We start from the raw sequence: 20,474 nt of genomic DNA, 5'->3' as shown, positions 1-20,474 counted from the left end.
TAATCACCTATACGTGACAATCTTTGTACCTTGTTATTTGAAATACTAATATGTAAAGTAAAACTAAAGTGTATGGGTATAGTCCTTAACTTTTGGTTAATCAATTAATTCAATTCTATGTCATTCTGCATGGTGTTAATTAATGGTATGCACTAAAACAACAATAGGTATCTGCAAAAGTAATGTTTAAAATGTTACATGCAAAATTTGAAGATTGCAATTTAGCACTATACTTAAAGCAATGTATTAACAGTTATATTGTTTTAAATCTACTGTAACATGAACATAATGTTGAATTTATAATTTTGAAGGCTATATGTGCATTATTTTGCATAAATTAGTGTGTCATTTTAATTCACTTTGCTCAGCTTAAGTGAGGGCTGCAAGGCCCCGTTTCCTGACTGTGCAGAAAAATGTTTGGTCATTCTCACTAACGTGAACTTTTCTTTCAGACTTCATTCCCATGAAATGCTAAATTGGCAATAGATGACCTATTGTTTTACACACAGCGAGCCTCACAAAGTAACCTTGAGCACGTTGCAGTCACGAACTGTGGAACCGGACTATGTATACATTTGTTTCAACCCACAGGGATGAGCTAAGATGGATGCCTTCTACATGTTGGTAGTGGGAATCTTCACTGATGTTACAGTTCAATGTCACGATTGACTTTTCTTGGACAAATTACACCTTCCAAGTCATGTGGAATGATAGACGAGTGAATCATCTTGGACTCTAAATTTAAATATACAGTTCTCAAGATAGATTAGCAGCATTCTACTTGCTGCTCTTCCCCTGGCACTCTCGATTAGGCTTTTGCTTGGACTTGGACCAGGAAGAAGAAGACTCTTGACCGACTGACCTCACATGCTGGTGAGTTCCCTTTTTACCTACTTTTTGCCAACTTTGGTTAGTCACTTTTTGCCCCAGATGTCATTTTTCCAAATTCTTTTTGTCCTTTTTCTTTTGTGGCCACGTGTTCAACCCAGCACATGTTAACTTTTGACTTGCTAATCTGTAGGGATTGTCCTACCTAGCTAAATTTACATTACTTTTATATTGCCTTAATGCCCAAAAGAACTGAACAGCGCTTGTTTCCCATCCATCAGATTATCTTGTCTTTTTATTGTAAAATGTTTAGTCCTTTCGATGGTAGGTCTCTGTATCTTTATAGCTTGGTTTTGAGAACTGTCTATGTGACCGAGTCCAAGCTTGTAATAAAACCTCTTAACTTGATTTCAGACTGGAGTTCTCCATGTGTGGCCACATGGGTCATCCTGTTAATTTGATTTGTGCTTTTTTTAAGTGTTGGTTGAATTATTACTCCACCCTTTTATGCTGGGTGAAAAGATTTATTGACCTCGTTGTAAAGCATAACTGTAAGGAAAATATGCTTTATCAGAAGTAAGATATAAATTACAGCCTACAATTAAACTTAATAAAATGGCATCATCATGGGCAGAACACCACAAACACCAACTGAAGGCATATTGCACTGCTGGGAGGATTAGTCAACACATGTTTGGGTCACAGATATAGGAAATTATATACATGGGATTACAGCATGTACAGCCCCTTCTACTTTGACACATGATCTGCATTATTAATGACTGTTTATCAGACATGTGCAATGGAACTTCTTCAAAGACAGGCCACTACCACTCTCCGACCAAATGTAAACAAGAAAAACATGAACAAAGAGGAGAAGCCAAAGCACGCTCACTACACTGCAATTAACTTATTTGTGTGATTAAGCGACTGGAAAAAAAAACAGAACTAGGTGAGCTGCTCACACTTAAGGGACAACCTGTGGATCCTGCCCTCGTGAGATTACTAGTCCATCATGTATAATTCTTGCAAATCAGTATCGCGTGATCTCGTAGAACTCATTTGTTTTGAAATACTATAACATTTTGTGGCAGGCAAGTGTTGACCTAAATGCCCCCGGCAGATCCAAGGGGTCCCTGCGAGCAGTTGTCACTTTGCACAGCTGTGGTGGCCACACGAGGACCACGGGGGAGGCAGGGCGCCTGCAACTCTACTTAGGCCACCATTACCTTGTATGTCTCGCATTTTTTTCCCCAAGCGTGACGCGGCTCCATTAATAGCAAAGAAGAAAAAAAAGGCGTAAAGTGCAGCTCCTCGAGGAGCTGGCAGAGCCAGGAAGAGACAATGCGAAGTGTGACAGCAGCAGCAGCAGCGGCGGCGAGAGGCTGAGGAGCGGCCCCCACCTCCGGCGTGTGTGCGCGGGGAGAGACCCGCGGCAGGGCTGCGAGAGGAGGCCGCGGCGCGAGCTGCACACGGGCCGGTGGCGCGCGGGCGCAGTCGGAGCCGGGCACCCAGAAGGACGCACGGCACCACAGGGCCAACAGCCGGGCTCTGCACCGACGCACGGCCCGGGGCGGAGGCCGCGGTCCGGGATGAAGAGCGAAGGGGCGGCGGCGGCGGCGCCCCCCGCGGGCATGGAGCGTTTCAGCAGCCCGGGCAAGGGCCGGGGGCTGCGGGCTCTGCGGCACTTCAGGGTCGGGGATCTGGTCTTCGCCTGCCCGGCCTACACCTACGTGCTGACGGACAACGAGCGGGGCAACCACTGCGACTACTGCTTCACCAGGTACCGGGGGCGGGTGCCTGCCGCGCTGTCAGCGTTTCGGGGGGCCTGAGGCTCCCCATTACCCCGGAGCGAGGAAGCGCCGGCTCCTGCCGCCGACGGCGTCAGCTAAGCGCTGTATCCGGGTGCGGGGCTTCCATGCGGCGTGAGACTGACTCCTCCCAGCGCCGGCAGACTCTGCGGAAGGAGCTCCTCTCTCTCACATGCACCCTGCAAAACAAGTATCTGGGCCCGCCTGACGGGAGCACCTCACCGCCCCTGTCCCACAGCCCCCCCTGGGCCTGACGCCACTTAACACTACCACCCACGTCCCCATAAAACCATAAAGATTACTACTTGAGCCCCCAAAACAAACCGCCCTCCCATCCCCCGGATACCGTAAAACTACCAGCCCTCCACTCGAAGAGAGCCCCCATCCCCTGCTTCACTGATACCTCCAGCGTTTACATGATTAGCATTCCTAAATTCACCACTCACTCCCCCCTCCGAATAGCTGATTCCCACCTTCTAAAACCAACAGCCCTCGGCGTTACCCTTAAAATCTGCAACCCTGTCTTTCGCTGCATAAACTCACCCCTTCTGAGTATACTTGTCCGATACTGAGCACCTCGCACCCCGAAATGACCGCATCATCGTCTGCTCCCAAAACCAGTCTCTCACTTTACCTAAACTCGGGAGCCATTGCAACTGATCAGCATAATGATCTAACTTCTATCACCAGTTCCGCCTTCTTCTTTAACCTTATTTTAAAAAATATGTTCTGTTGAAAGCATTTTAAAGAAAAGTAGAAATCTGTCAATCTAACTTATTCAAATGTACTCTTTTAATTATAACTCTTGAATTTAAGGAACAGTCCAGTTTATAGTCTGCTGCATTCTTTGAATATATAAAACAAGGGCCACTGGAATTATGCGGCAGGGGAGGACCAAATTATGTTGCAGGGTTGATTAAATTATGCAACAAGAAAAGGTAAATTATGGGAGCAAATTTTGCAATTTTTTAAACTCCTTAACACTGCCTGGGCATAGGTTTTGCCTCCTAAATACCGATTTAATAGCCACATTTATCAATATGCAACAGGAGGGCGATCAAGCAACATTTGCAAATGGCTTTCCACTGTACAACAACGTGTCACTGCGTTTTTAGTAACTTTTCATCTGTTTGAGCTAGAACGTTTGTTGTTAAAATATCCAGATTATGCAGCAGACTATGGGCAATGTGGCAAATCTATAATTAGGCAGAAAACGCTTCAACTGCAAAATCACAAATTCCAGAGGCCCTGCCTAAAACTCATTGGTTTACCAAAAAGCTAGTGACCTTCCTCACAACCTGTTCCCGTGAGCTTCTCTTCTTAAATTCATCAGTCATAGCACAATTGAACAGCCCTCGCCAAGGTGTAGTTTTCGGTGAGACACACTATTTTAACCATTGCTCCTAACTTCAGCAGCAAACCCCCTTAACCCATCTCCCTAATCCTGCAAGCTATCCCTGAGCAGCTGTATTACACGAGCTGTTAGTTCCAGCGTCAAAAGATCTTATTAAACAAAGAACATTTATGTCTAGAGACAGTTGAAGAACTCCTCCACAGATTATTCATCCTGAGCAGTCCTCCCACTCAGCTGCTCCTACTACTTACCTCAGCAGCACTTTTAACCACAGATGCTCCTTGTCCTGAGCAGCAAGCCATGAGCTGAACTACTGTTTCTTCAGAGCCGTGCAGCATAGGCTCAGCAGCAGTCCCTCCAAAGAAGCACTATGTATGTTAACCTGAACAGTATTCCATAGAATTAGCTGCATTCTTACTTAGAAGCCCTGCATGGACTAGCTGGCTTCCTCCTGAGTAGCGGCTGTTAAGCTTAGCTGCTCTTCCTCCTGAGCATCAAGCTGTAGACTCAGATGCTCTCACTTCTGAACTGACCTACATAGGCTCTGTAGTGTTTCCTACTGAGAAGGGTTCTAAAGGCTCAGCTTTATTCTCTTCTAAAGTTGTACGCTTGTAGTCTTAACTGCATTCATTTGAGCATTACTTCCTTGACTCAGATGGCCTTCTGAGCAGCTCTCCCTAAGATCTGCTGCTCTCCCACCTAAGCAGAAAGCTGTAGGTTCAGCACCAGAACAGAACATTACCAGCTCAGCAGCAGGACCTCCTGAGAAGTACTCTATCGACTCAACATTGCTTTGTTTTTAGTAGCACCAGTTGGTCTCAGCTGCTGTTTCTTACTGAGCAGCACTAACACTGACTTAACTCAAATGACTGCTCCTGGATAGCAATCCCTAAGCTCAGCTGCTCACCCTCCTTCCGGAGCAGCAGTTTGTCTAGTAAGCAACCACTCCTCCAGAGCAGCCCTCTCTCGACTCTGTAATCAGTAGCGCTTCCAGGCCCAGTTCACCCAAGAACAATGCTCTTTTTGAAGAATACACATCCTTGACGGGCCTTCTGCTTCAGAATAGTTATACAATTATACATTGTCGTCGAGGGGCGTTTTTTACATTGCATACATTGCTATGGCATGTCCCTGTCATTGTTTCCATGACAACTTCTTTAAAAATCCAAGTTGTCTGCTTGTGGGAAGAGACTATTTTCCGTTTGAGTTTTTTTATGAACAAAAATGGGTTGCCTTTTCTTCAAAAATCAGAACGGGGGGGGGGGGGGGGTGTCATGTTGGTGTGACACACACGCATACTTGGCTAATGCCCTACCTTCACAAACTGTGAATCCTTAAATTGAGGATACAGACCTTTGCTGTAACATGGTTATTGTCACTGAAATTCAAAATAATAAATCCATACCGGAGCAGCTCTATTTCACAGTTGAGAATTGCAAGCCAGCGCACGACGTATGTTGAACACTGTCAGAAGGTGTTGGTAAGGATCAATTCAAAGATGTTCACAAAGATGTAGTAGGATTAGAGGTGGGTCAAACCAGTAGTCTATCTGGGGTTAATTTGCCGACCCCAGACCTTGGGTGCTTCCCCACGCTGATACTCGTGCTGGCCATGGGTGCCACAATCATCCTAGCCAAATCATTCTGGTTCAGATCTACACTGGTTCACTGCAATCCTGTTTCTTCCCTGCTGCACAGCAACCCATCTGAACGTTTTAGGTTGAAGGGTGATTTGGAAAGAGGATCACTTGTCCTGTGTAACATGTCCTAAGGCGGTCTGGCATGCAAGTGGTGGTGGGAGAAAACTGCCTCATGTTTTGTGGCTTTACCCCATCCACTGCTGTGCTAAAGCACCACCTCCAATTGAATCAGTATCTGTTCAAATCTTCAAATAAGTTTAAGGTTAGGACCATCATAGTTATAATTTTAGCAGTTGACCAAATTCTTGGTAAATTGCTGAGGCAACCCCATAAGTCGCTTAAATCTTTTAAGTTTAGTCCAAGCCACTTCCCCTGTTGGAACTCTGATGGGAACAAAGTTCTCATTCAGTCAACATATGCTATAAGCAGAGGCAAAAAGCTTGTGATGGTAAAGTTCTTAAAGGGTATCATATAATATATGTAACACACATGGTGATATAAGAGGGAGAAGGGAAGCTGCAAGCAACGTAAAATAAACGAGTTACCAGACTTTTTGAGACCAGTTTAACTGCCCTTAGTTGTCATTAACTAGGGTAGCAAAAAGATAGTTCTTCAGGGAAACTGCCCACAGGAGTTGCATGTTCCATAGTGTGATGAGTTACAGAGGACAGTCAAAACAGCTCCCCAAGTCTTTTTTTATTTAATACCTGGCAACTCATTTTGAGTTAATTTTCATCTGGCAATACCATCTCGTTTATTATGTTAAGCCAGAGAAACAGTTTCTGGAAGAGAGGTCTGACATTGGGGATGCAGCCCAGAGAAAGGGATTGTTACTTTAGAATGGGAGTCGCAATGCTACAAATCAGTTGATATCTTCAGATTAGGGATTTTTTAAAAAAAGGGGATAGGGGAATTGCTTGGTTATAAAAGGTGCCTCTATTGGAGCAGCTTTGCGACTTGGCAGGATGTAAGATAGGTCAAATTTATGAATGTTTAATCCGGTATATGCCACATTGCCTCAAAAAGAAATCGGAGAATTGAGAGAGGAGGTTGGGGATTATGGGTGTGAGTTATTTGGAATCATTGAAGCTGGGGCACTCCGTGTTGCTGTCAGCCAAGTTGCAGGCTCAGCATTATAGGACACTGTACAACCTCTACTATACCCCAGCCAGAATAGCCAGTTGGGGGAGTTATATTGGATCAAGCTGTCAGCGATGTGGCAGCCAGGAGGCAGATTTGGGGCATATGTTCTGTAACTGCCCATTGCTGGATTCTCCTAAACAAGGGATAACATGGTTCTTATGGCACCTCTTTGCAAAAAAAGATAACACTGTCTCCCCATCTCATGCTTTCAGGGGTAGACAACAATGCAGGGGGTACTGAATATCAATATTTTTAGGGTCGAGCCTGCGTCGCATGCAAAAGCGTTTCACTTGCGAGACGCTTTAGGAGTTAGAAAAGGGCTCGGGGCCCTGTTCACGTCATGTCAGTTGTCTTTCATTGGTTCGTGGGCTTGCCTGTTGAAATGTGCTTGCTTTCATTAGTTGAAGGCACGCATACGTCATGCCTTTTTCGGTGGTTAGCCCTCGTCGAGCGCAGCGACCAAGTACTGAAAACATGCAAGGCTCGTTGTTTCCCGTCCGGTTTGTGGACTACTTTTTATCTTTTGTTCGCAGTGCGATCTCGCATGGCAGAAGTCGAGCGCTTTGCATAACATCAACCTTGTAACCTATTTAATTGAATTTCTGCCGATTCGTGGATAATTGGACTTTTGTCGATAGGTTTCATTACGAGTGAATTGTAGCAGCGCAATTGTGCTATTATTTTTCTTTCAATGTGGAAAGAAAAATCTGGTTGGGAGTTTACAACTGCTAATAGCTGTAACTCGGTGAAATGCAAGATCCTAGTGCATTGCAAATGCTTGTTGTTTTTGTGGTGGTAGCCCAAATTTGTATTGCGTCTGCCTGGCTTAATCCAGATCCTCCCACGTATCATCGAAAGCTGGTGAGGTTACTCTCAGTTTTCCATCTGGAGTGTAATCTGTACCTTCACAAGGGCCAGAAGGCTAGGAAGAGGAAAGACAGGATTGGGCCCCCACAGTTGGGTTGTTAGAAGCAAGGACTCCCTAGCCTCCAGCCAGGTCATATGCTTTTTAAGACAGGCACTTAGTTGAACTTCTCTTTCTTTTCTCTGGGAATTTGTTAATATCTTGTTAGAAAGCTTCAAAATGAATTTTACGCAGTCATCTGTATTTAATGAAGATTGAAACTATAATAATTGTACGATTATATGTATTGAATTATCTTATTTTACTGCTGTTTGCAATTAAATAATGCTCCTCTTGTGAGAAAAAAGAAAAACAAAATAAAAAAAAAGAATGGGGTCACACTGAGGCACCAAGAGTCAGCCTGTCAACATGGCCTATGTGACAAAGCCTCTCCTGCTGTAATTTAATGACCAGAGTATGTGTTTTGATATGAACACGTTTTTTAGCAGGCAAGTATTCAGGGCAGTTTGAAACAAGACAACAGATGATGCCAGGGGGCACTTAGTTGGCAGAGGCATCCAGATTTGTGGGACACATTTGTGCAAAGAGAAGTTATTACTGTACTGTCTCATCAAGTTTGGTGTTTTCCGGTATAGATCCTACTTACTGCTCAAGGCGAAGGATCCACCAGAGATTTGGTAATGTTGTGGTAAAGTACTTTGTAACTTATAAAGTTGTTTAAGAAAGTCATGAAGTTTCAGTGGGTAATTAATATAGGGACATGAGGATTTGTATATATGTTGCATTTTTGAAGATCAGCTGGACAGCCTCATGATAAAATGCTTTCATGGGGCGAGTCTTGATTTAAGTAGGCCATAGAGTACTTGGTATCCTAACCTAATCTGGAAATTACCTAAATTAGTGCATAGGTCACTTCTGGGTGAAGCATTTTATATGCCTGAGTAAATGACCTTGATTGTGAGATCCTTTAACCAGACTGTTGCATGTGAACGCCTAGATGAAGTCTATTTGTTGATTTTGAAATTTAGGGAATTGGTGAAAGATTTGAACCGGCGATATCTCTGATATGAGGAATAAGAACCAGGTGTGAATGTGGTGAGTGCATAAGAAGAGAAACACTTTTTTGTGGTATTCAGTTTGAGATGTGATGAGACATCAGAATTTATTTCAGGTGTTTCATATGAACGATGGTATGCTGTTCTTACGAGGCAGAACTTACTGGTTTTATCAGGCATGACATCTTTGCTCCTCTTTAAACCAGCTACAAAGTAGCTAGCTTAGAAAGACTAGGCTGATTAAGTGCAACCATACCCTAATATGACAAGCCAGTTCATAACTCTTCTAAAAGCTGTAATTTCAGTTCAGTTTTATTACGAATCGTTTTCAGAGAGTCTTCAGTCCATGGGGAAAAATTTGCTTTGGGGAGGAAAAGACTTCCCAGTTTTACAAAGTGCTGGTGTTTCACAATGATCATCAGGACATGCAATGGAAGGCTTTTTCCTGTGATTGTTGCCTGCAACCAGAGTATGAAGCTTGAGGCGAGTGTCTAACATTGGACATGGCACTTGAATGAAAAGTGCCTGTTTCAAAGATGCATTACAGCTGTATGAATATGGTCATACTTTTCCAGGGTAAAATTGAGCCTAAATCTTAATGTCTCTCGATGAGTGCTAGACACCAAGTGCAAAACCAACATCTTTTACTTCATAAAAGCACATCTGACATCTAAACGCAAACTCCTCCCTTCCCCTTGCTATTCAAGAAACTCAGATGAAAATATACAGCTTTGACCTTCCCTTACCACTGATAATTCCTAACCCTATGACTGACTGAGATGAAGCCCTGAAACTGAACTTCGTTATCATGCCCTCACTACAGGGCCTTAAAGAAAATGAATAAGGTTGAGTCGCACCTCTGTCCAAAGAGACAAAGGTGTTCTTCATAAAGTATAAAATACTCTGCATACACATTTTTGTTTTAGTCATAACTGTTTTCTACTCGCAAGCATTTCACCTCCAAACTGTCAGAACCATTCACTAACACCCATGATATTGCCAGTTACTTATATTTTCTTATACCAGCATGCGTTTTAGATACTTTGTACCACACATTTCTGGACAACTTCTTCATATTATCTACCGTAGATCCCTAATCCCCCTCTTCAAGCCAGGTTGCCCCTCACAGTCACCAACCCTAAGGACTCAGTCTCCTTCACAATCATCTCATCATACTCCATCATCCAAATTGCCAAATCGAGTCCATAAAAACCTTTTTATCCCACCTTTCTCCACCCTGCCAGCCAAGGCCATGCTAATATTCTTTGCACACCTGTGGTATGTAGAGGCACCCACCCAATGCAGCCTAAACATGTAAAGGTAACTCAAATGCTCAAATAGCCAACCCTGAACCGGTCAGACCTCAACAGTGTACATATAGTGCCTGCATACCTTGCTTCACTTCTGGATTGTCCTAGAGCAATCTAGCAACCAAAACCTGTGGCTCATTATAAAATTCGTTCTGGGTTTTTGTTGGCAAATTTGAGCAGAGCAGATCCCAGTTCCTTTGAAATTCCCTTAAACTGTTACTATATTCGGTCTCTCAATGTTTTACTGAGGAGGCACCAGATTTATAATGTTAGAATTAGTCATACATTCAGAAAAAATAGTTAATTCAATATTTTTTCACATTTATTTTTCTCTTTATTTTACGTAAGTGCAGTAGAAAAAAGTTGAGCATCCATAAAAACAGCCGCACACAGCCAACATGTTCTTGATTACTTTATTGCATTTTCATGGCCATAGTTCTCTGTTTACCATGAATTAGGCCCTTATCTTCTGCAAGTGGTATTCTTTGTGTAACTTATCCGATTCGTGCTTGTCAAAATTTAGGCTGGAAAGCTTGAAAATGTTGGCAAGAAATTATTTGAAAAATAATATATCCTGGATTGGAAAGATGTTATTCCAGTGACACACAGAATACCAAAAATACAGCATAGTTATTAATATAGAAAAGAGTACATCCTGGCTTGGCTTGCAATACTGTAGTCTTCTTAGGTGAGGTACATTTAGCTGAAGTGGAATGACTAGCTGTCTTGAAGCAGACAGCCTTGCAACTATTAATAGCTCGAGGACTGACATCCTTTTTATAGTATTAAGAACAACTCCGCTTGTAGATTGCAGAGCTCGAAAAATCATAAAAATGTTACTAGACCTGCAGGTCGAGTAACTTAAATAATCTGTTCGACCTAACTATAATGTACTTAAGCCGTAAACGGGTCTCAAATTGTGAGTCTAGGCAAATAGTTTACATAGTCGCCTTTTTCTTAATTCTCACATATGATTGCACCTTCAAATATGTGAGCTACGCATTTCTGCAGTACAAAAAAGCCTCTTTTGTTTAAGTAGACTAAAGATTGCTGCACGCATCACAAGAATCCAGCCCACATACCCATGAGGTGTAGCCCACATAACCTGTGACTTCTTTTAGTTTACTAACATCATTGCCATCAGGGCCAGAGTGTTTCTCAGTTGTTTATACACTCAATTTTAATAAATATATTACTAAACCATGATGTGGTAACATACTGTCATCTACACACAGTAGCTTTCCAAGAAATGTCCAAAAACCTCTCCACTAACTTGCAGCTTTACTGATAAAACTATGTGGTGTATTAACAATCTGTGAAAATTGGGTTTCAGAAAACATATCCTTTGCACATCAACATGTAAAGTAATCTGATTTGTTTTCACCCTATTAAAATATTTTTTCATCACACAGAAATATGAACAAAGGGCTTTCACAACTACTGAAATATATACTTTTATTTTACATTCTAAGCAGCAGGTCACACAGTTCACCTTACAAGGTCCTGGAACTCTGCAGTCAGAAGGGAAATTAATTGTAAGAAAAACTGACTTTTGACCTCTGTCTGTGAACACAGAGCTAATGTGACATAAGAACTTGATTTAAAGACATTTTGTTTTGTCCCTCCGCTTTTCAACTGAACAGAACACCTGTTCAGTGTCACCTGCCAGAAGGGACAAGTAAGTATTAAAAATAGCTGGACCTGATCAAATAAGACTGCCAATGTGAGTGGTCCAGTGGATTTTTCGAGCCCTGGATTGTATACCATAATAACCAATGTCTGCAGTGTAACTTTGACTAATTATTACAAAGGAATAGAAGTTTATGAAAGTCAGCTGCAAGGAAGCGTTCCATGTTGATTGATGAAATTTAGTGAACAAGGTAATCCAAATGCTAGCCTCAGTGATGTTCTAGTCCAAGATTTGTCCTCCTCTAAACAACAAGAATGTATTAGTACATTCTCATGGGCTTACCTTTGTATTATAGTATAAGTACTGTAATAGAAGTAAACTGGCAGAACTATCCTTTCTGTTGCTTTTCATGAATAAAATTCAATGTCAGAAGATCAGGTAGCTTAATGCATGAGTACTCAGCAAACTGTTCATGACTGTATCCATTACATTTACACTAAGGCTTTTATGTTCCTTCTATTGAGTAATTTGAATTCTCACCAGAATAATGGTGTCTGGCATCAACCAATGTTGTTTATGTCTCGTTCAATTCAGAAGAGGTGCCAAAGCCTTGAGCCATTATCTTGAATTCAATATAAAGCAAGAGAAATCTAATCGCACTACCTTCTTATTTCCTTCATATCTACCTAAAAATGAATGCTTTAAATAGAAGAGGTCATTGTTACTCGACGTCCAACTAGTTACCATGTGTGGAGTGAGACTGCTTGAGTAGTGTTGAAATGTTTGTCATTTTTAAAATACTTATAAAAGGAATGGGTGTGTGCTTTTACCGTTCCACTCCAGTCCTGTTTTTTCAAAATAGGAGTTTACTTATGCAATAAAAAGTACACTGATAGTGGCCAGTAAATTGAATAAACTGATATAGAGAATATTGTGATAGTCTATGGAGTACAAGAGCTTAGTCCTTGGTTCTTTGTGAAGGTAGTGCACATGTAAATACATAAGTCCGTATCCTCTGCTCTGCCATCCTAATGTATCATCTTCATTAAAACCTCATCACTCCCACTCTAAAAAGACCACAAAAAGCAATGTACAACTGGTATAACAAGCATATGCATTTCATATTTTAGAATAATTGTCCAAGCATATGCCTGATTAAAGTTTGGCAGATGGATTACTCCATCACAAACGTGACGGTTATCCCATCCGCCATATTACGATCTCAATAGGCTGTAATGGAATCATAGTAGAGCGGACGGGATATCCATCATGTTTGTGACGGAGTAATCCCCTCCACCAAAATCGAATTCTTTTATCTATGATGATAAATTTAGATCAAGAAGCACTTTATCATTTTTCACAAGTACCTTTTTTGGAGATCAGTCCTTTATGTCTATCACTTTTAAAGTTCCTAGCCTCCTTCCCACAACCATATATCCGTCCTAGGTAGTGTCTCCTTCCTCCTACTTCCTCTACAGCTCCAGAAGAGCCTGAGCATCCATTGAGGATCAAATTATGTATATGTTATGTTTAGTGTGGCTAGGAAAGTACACACACATTGACTTCAATTCAAAATCTCCTTTTTAAGTGGTTCCATTGAGTTTCTCCTTATTCAGTTGCCTGGCTAATGTTTTGTAGTGCACATATAATAAAAATCTTCTATAGATAGCCTGGTAATTGTCGGTATTCAATTATTTGCTCGTCCTCACCCATCAAGCGTCCAAGAAGGATTGAACCACTAATGTATCCTAAATTGAGCAACATCTTCATTCTCGTTTGAAGCTCTGGCATTGGCTGTTACGAAAAGTTCACACCTTCTTTGATTTTAAAGTTCTGTTCACTTAGTCTTCAAGGAACTGCTTGGGGTCTAGATGTAGAGCAAGTGAATCCCATGTGATAGGCATCCTCTGGAGAGACAAACATGTTCTTCAGTAGTCTGTGTTTCTCCTGTGCTTGTTGATTTGTTTTTTTAGAACCTGTGGTCATGGTTTAAGGTTTTGACTACATTTTAAACGATGGCTGTTTTCAGTTAATTACCATTCCTACAGTGACCTAAGGAGGATGAGAGGTTATAAAACTACAATTGTCTTTTACAAGCTTCTCTCTTCTACAGTGATGCTCGGTTGACATAAACTTAGCCTCTGTCAACTTAAGCGCTGTTTAGCTGTGTCTGCCATCTTATTTTTCTACTGTATGCTGCTTTGTATGCCATTAATTATGAGTCTACACTGCTGACATGCTTGCTCTTCCCTTTGTCCTGAACATGGTGGTCCTCTTCAACCCTTGCTGCAAATCTTCCGGTGATCATCATCAAGATATCGCCCTTTTCATATACGCTTGACCACCCCCTGATAATGCTTGATTTGGTCTTATGGTCAAGGTGTCAAGCATTCAGTACTACATACTCGTTCCCTTGGTGTTCAAACTCCCTATCTTCACTCTAATCACATTTAGAACAGAACAATGGCTGCTGCATCACGACCCACCAGATCCACAGTCTTCCTCTGCTGTCCTCTAGTACATCCATTAAGCAAGGAAGCTCTAAATATTGAGTCTGTGACAGGAGGTTGTAGTCAAGAGGTAAACTAGGAGCAGCCTGTATGGGTGGATTCGGGCACAGGGCTATCCCTCAGTCACAATATTGGCAAATTGGCCACTGCCAGGAGTTGCAAAGTATAAGGTAGCCAGCAAAGAGCTTCAAGAAAATCGGACCATTTCAACCTTTACGGTTCAAACATGGAATTTGACTATTAGATGTTGTTGCTAACATTGCAGAATCTTTCCGTGCTACCATGTTATTGTTTACTGATGAGACAGTGCTTCAAAGTGCAACAAAGGACATCAGCAGAGTCCCCTGGGTGTGCCTTATGCTTTCATGACAGAGCACTACTAGGACTACTGATAGCTCAGCCATAACTTATGCTACTAGGATCCCATGCAAACAAGTATATCACGTCTGTAAATTGTGGTTCTCTGCAAACTGTATCAAGCTTTGATCACATGTGACTGGTGTTCGTATATCACCTTTCATGGAACTGCTACTTAATTTTTTTGGTGGGAAAGTAATGCGGGACATGCACTACATAAAAGCTGCCTAACATAACAGGTTAAAGTAAACAAAAATGCTATTCCCCTTGCAAATAAACATGTTGCTATGCAATACACTGTAAATCTGATGTACAACTGTTTCATTTATAAAGGAGGTACATGGAAAATCGAAATCCACAGCTTTATATGATAATCAAGAGCGTAATTATATGTTTTTCTTTGGTCTTTAAGCTTCAAGCGTGGTGTAACATCAATCTCGCGGGCAGGACAGTGTAGTTGTTGGCATCATAAATTGTCTAGATCTATGTGCAAGAGTAAGGTCGTATGTTGCCATATTAGGAAATGCCAAATGGTTGGTACACATTCACCCAACATACTTGTGAATGAAGAAACAGCAATTCATAACCTGGTTGGGGGATCATTATTATGACTTTTCTATTAATCTTCAATTTATGAATTATGGTTCATAGTGATTTTAGGAGGTCATTTGTGTGCAATTCTAAATTGAATGTTATTTGTTTTAAATTTAGACAGCCATACATATTGTCTTTTATGCATTGTTATCGTAATAACCCTAAATGAAATGTAGTTGATTCATATATGTATGAACAATAAATATTTATTAAACAGTTGCTAGCTGCCATGGAACATTTACATAGGAAGGATAAACAGATAAATAATGAGCAGATACCTACTAGAAACACTGAGTAATGTTAGATTTCGCAGATACCGGATATTAAACTAGCAATTACCACACACTGTAGATCCTGTGACCTCTGTGTATGTATTTCCATATGTACACATATATTTTTGTTTTGTGTATCACCAGAATGCAGTCTGTTTGAAGAAAAAAAGTGGACTTGGGAGAAATGTACTCCTGGGTTTCCAGGTGTAAGACTAGCTTGCCGACTGAAAGAGCTCTTGATATTTGACCCCGGGTGTCCAGCTGTGCCCTGAATGGTCAATTTGGGATTTCTGAGTTTTTGGGTTGTTTGACTTGATGTGATTCCAAGCTTGGCATTTTCTGCCTGTGGAGAGTCATCCACAGCGGTTCTCTGAAAGTGAGTAAGCTTAACAAGTATATACATATCGACCCTGTCATTTTTCAGCGCTGATGAGTTACCCAGCTGTTAATCAACCTTAGTAAGGTAACCTGGCTGTTACATGTCTATCGATGACAAGTGTTCTCTGTTCTTGGAAACTGAATCATCACTCAAACTTTGGGCTGAAAGAATTGGTTGCTATCTGGTGGGCAGTCATTTAGTGATGTCCAGCAAATCAATTTATTTTCAAGGTCTCCTGGCCTGACCCCACATATGCTGCATAAGCCTAGCAACAGGTCATAGGCAGGCAGCCATTACATACACACAACTTGTTTAGGTCAGCCTATGACGCTGGGCCAGGCAAGAATTTGTGCATGCGCGTAAGAGACGAAGAACACAAATGCTGCATGTGCATCACATCTGCTGCAGCCATATGAAGCAGCAACGTACCTGGAGTGCTGTTAATGTCAGCAGCGGCTGCTCTGTGACCTACATGAGGAATTGCACAGAAGCACGGTCCATGAATTGACTGTTCTGCTATTTAGCCACAAAGTAATACCAGACTGTAGCAATTAAACGGTGAGTAATTAAGAAATGGTACAGCTCGAATCAAGGTTTGTAACATCACAGCTAGTTACCAATAATGATAACAATTTGATTGTCAACAATTACTGGGCCACCCCTTGTGTGACAAACAAAAAATAACACTACGGTTTATTAGAGTACCAGTGGAGGAAACTATATGCTTAAAATGTTGCTATATAAGAAGTCACTTTTAATTTTAGTTAACCTGAATGTAGCAACAGCAGGTAGAACCCTTACCCAGCTACAAGCCAATGAGGACAAGTGTGGGGGTGTAGTACCACTGGCAAACCTCCCTGCAGCGCCAGGATCTTCTCCGTTAGACTAGGAGCAATAGAAGAAATGGTTCGAGATATATACATATATAGATGCCATTGGTTGTGATGTCTTCAAGTCGAAAAGGAAATATGCACTTGTAAAACAGTTTGCGGCGGGAAAACAGGAATGTGCTCTAGTACCTGGCAAATGTGGAAGTAATTGAAAGAGAAGGAGTTGGGGAAATGGGTGAAGAGTCTGCTACGGTGTTAAGAATGTGCAAGAAGTGATTTCGTCCTCATAGGAATATGGTGTTCGAGAGAGAGACATTTTTCCAGGGAGTGAAAATACCCGGGGGAACTGGTGGAAGCGTATGTGGAAACTTTGAGACCCCTTTATGCAATGTGCAATTACAAGAACTGTACCAATTCAATTATATCAGTTTATTAAAAGGACAAGTTGCAAAAAGTTTCAGGAGAGAATTCTCTGTATGGAGGTTCTAAGCCTTGCTCAATCTGTGAAAATAACTAAGGGCATTAAACATGCAGCAGTACAGAGCAAACTAACGACAATTGTATTTAGTGGAAATGAGTGTCAGGGAGAAATAAAAAAAACAAATGATCTAAAACTCAAATCAAAACAAAATTCAATAGAAATACCAGAAATGACAGGAGAAAGAGTGGTAATCACGGTAGTAAGTAATGTTTCAATTGTTGAAGTAAGCAATTGGGTAATGCAAAGTGACACCAATCAGCGTTACAGACATGCTTTAAATATGGGAAGAAGGACCATTTTGCACAGACTGGTATGGTAGGACGAGGCTCATTTGGAAATAAAAATGTAACACCTTAGTCAACCAAAGGGAAACTGAGGTCATGGCAGACAATTATGCTTATGTACCAGTGCTGGGTGTGAAGAACAGCTAACAATGGTTGTTAGCGAAAAGAAGCCTCCATGTCGTACCCTAAATATCAATAGTGTAGATGTAAGCATTATGGCAGATTTTGGGTAAAAATCCTTCCTAACTGAGAAGATTTTAAGGAATTTCCAGGTATCGCCTTGGTGGAGTCAAAGGTGAAAATCTTTGCTTGTTGGGGGATGGGAGAGTAGAGGTGTTGGGAGAGTCTGATGTGAGGTTGAGGTTTAAATAAAAGACACATCTTGCTAATTAGGCTGGGGAGGAACAGAAAGCTATTCATGCAATCCTGTTCTTAATCATCTGGATCAGATGCTATGCAGCTGACTTCACTAAGGGTTTTGAAAATAATAATCCTGGACTGTGTTGGGAGAGGAAGCTCCCAGAGTTCAGTGAAAAATTTGACAGATTTGAGGGATTCCAACACCAGATTGTGTTGAAGGAATATGCAAAATCCATGTGAACCTAAGGTTTTTCTATTGTATAGATGGCACAATTTAATTTTGCAATAGAGCACCTTACTGGTCTGAACAATGCAACAGTGTATTTCGTGTCTTGTTTTACGTGATGAGTATGATGTCTTTGAAGATGATATAGCTTGAATAATAAAATATGGTCAGTTAGTTGGTGTATTTGAAGGTGCCATAAGCGAGGAGATGTGGAGAAATTGGCACAATGAGGATGGATTCTTAGTCAGACTCAAGAGCTTCTTGAGGGATGGTTGGCCACGTAGAAGAGGGTTAGGTGTGGAAGAAGAAACATATGCTCATGTGGCAGACATGTTAACTTTGAAGAATGGATTGGTTAGGCAATTAGGATTGTTTTGTTGTGCTAGTTGGATTGAGGAATGCAAACTTGGATTTTGTGTATGAAGGACACATAGGAATAAAGGCCCTTACAATGTGCATTTGTCAAGACCTTTGGTGGCCAGCTCTTGTTAGACCTGTAGAGCGTTTTGTGATGGATTGTAATTCACGTGGTTTAAGCATTAAGCTCAGGTCATTTTGCCGTGACCTGTTAAACCAGTGGATGTTCCTGCCAAACCAGTTTGCCTTGGTCATAGTAGACTACACAATGTGATGGCCAGAGTTGTGATTTATTCATACTTTATATCCATGTGGTGTGGTAGGTGTATTTAATAGTGAAGGTTATCATGAAGAGTTGATAATCGACAATGGCACACAGATGGTTTCTGATCAGATTGGAAGCTACCTGTTTATGGGTGTAAAACATGTCAAAATGTTGCTGTACCATCCGAGGAGCAATGGATTAGATGAACATTTTAATCAAATTATTAAGAATCATTTACAACTGTCATCGGGCAATAGGTGGATCGGTAAAAAGTTTTGAGGCAAGTGCACAGAACAGCCACACCAGTACCGAAGGTTCACTGTTTGTGTGCTGTTGATAGGCAGAGTTCTTGATACCTTGTTAAATAGAGAATGAATGGGTCGGAAGGTGGTGTCTGTGAAGAAACTCAAGGAGGTGGTGGCTCGGAGACAATCTACCCAGGACAGACACGGGAGTGTGGGTATGAGGATGAGCAAAGTAAATGCGGTGGATGTTGTGCATACAAAGCGGTTTGATATATAAAAGGAAAAAATGATTTATCGACCTCCCTTGCAGATAGCGTGGTGCAAGATAGTATTGTGGTTCTGAGGTGTGAAATAAGTGTAAATCATCTGTGGAGCTAAGTGCAAAGAACGACGTTGAGTTGAAGGCATTGCTTCTGACGTGACAGTAGATAATGGAAACAAGCACTGGCAAAACCAATAGGTTTCGCCTTTGGGACTGTTCACTTTGCACCTGCCTTTTGGTGATGCTTTACAGTGTTGGGATTTTTCCCCAAGCTGTGCAGCATTTTGCTAATTTTTGCCATTGTGTGATGACGCTTGATTCTTATGTCTCGCTCAGGCGCCAGAACAAATGCACGCCCCATTGGCATTAGTCAAGTGCCATTTGCTTTGCGTTTTTTTATTTTTTATTTACTGATTCAAGTTACCAGACACCTTTTGGATCAGTAAACAAAAAAATGTTACCCTCTAAATCCCTGCAGTCCTTTTCTTTGAAATACAGTTTTGAGCCTTTGCTCTGAAACAAATCCACAGTGGAGCGAATGGGGGTGAGGTGTTACATGAGGGAAAGAACAACAAAAGGGGTTGAGGAAAGAGCACATAAGAGAGCCAGAAGCACACAAAAGTACCAGTTCGAAGGGCGAGAACAACTTGAAGTGATGGGGGGAGGAGAGAAATAAACAAAAGAGAAACACAGTGCTCGGGGCATAGGCATTTGGGGGGAGAGGCAAATGAGGGAGAGAAGGACAGAGGTGGAAAGCACATGCATTCTCATGGAGCGATTTACCAAAAAGGAAAAAAAAGTTCCCTAAAAGTGAGCAGTGAAAGTATTGATGGTAAAGAGGCTATGTTCCACTGGAGAGGCAAACACAAGATTGACGAGGAAAGCCATAAAATAAGAAACAAGAATAAGTGGGGCAATTAAGCCAACCGATAGTAGACAATGGGCAGGCTGTAAAATCCTGTAAATTCTTGGTAATCCCACAATATCCCTTTTGCAGGCGGACAGCTTGCACTGTCTGCTAGGCTTCACCTAACAATGGTGTTGTTGAGAAAGCAGAAAAAGTGTCTGCTAGGCTTCACCTAACAATGGTGTTGTTGAGAAAGCAGAAAAAGTGTTCTTGTTGAAGGTGGCAACCTTGGAATAAAAAAAAAAAAACAGTGCTCATACTAGGAAGAAACTGAAGAGACGAAGATATTACTTAAGGACTACAAAACAAACTAGTCATTTTGTCATGCAATTGTCTACACGTATTTAGGACTTTGTATTCTTCCGTTTTTTAATTGTTCAAATTTGTTATTAGGTTGTCTTTGGGTGGAATTTGTGGAGTTCTGCTCATAAGGCATGCACCTCATCATTTTAGAGTATATGTGGGTGTTTGGCTCAGAGTTGTTTCAACCTTGGCAGTTCCTCCCTCTGA

The 20,474-nt window shown here is 41.5% G+C and overlaps 1 protein-coding gene across 1 annotated transcript in view; it reads left to right on the top strand.

Moving 5' to 3' along the window:
- Window positions 1-2,111: 2,111 nt before the first annotated feature.
- SMYD2 (SET and MYND domain containing 2) overlaps window positions 2,112-20,474 on the top strand; it is a 203,154-nt gene continuing 184,791 nt past the window's right edge. Inside the window, exon 1 of the mRNA XM_069233900.1 lies at window positions 2,112-2,611. Coding sequence (XP_069090001.1) covers window positions 2,421-2,611 — 191 coding nt within the window. The 5' untranslated portion in view covers window positions 2,112-2,420. The remainder of the gene's footprint in view (window positions 2,612-20,474) is intronic.

The sequence above is a fragment of the Pleurodeles waltl genome, chromosome 5 (genome assembly GCF_031143425.1).
Source record: "Pleurodeles waltl isolate 20211129_DDA chromosome 5, aPleWal1.hap1.20221129, whole genome shotgun sequence".
In the NCBI taxonomy this organism is placed as follows: domain Eukaryota; kingdom Metazoa; phylum Chordata; class Amphibia; order Caudata; family Salamandridae; genus Pleurodeles; species Pleurodeles waltl.
This window is presented reverse-complemented; position numbering and strand designations above follow the sequence as displayed.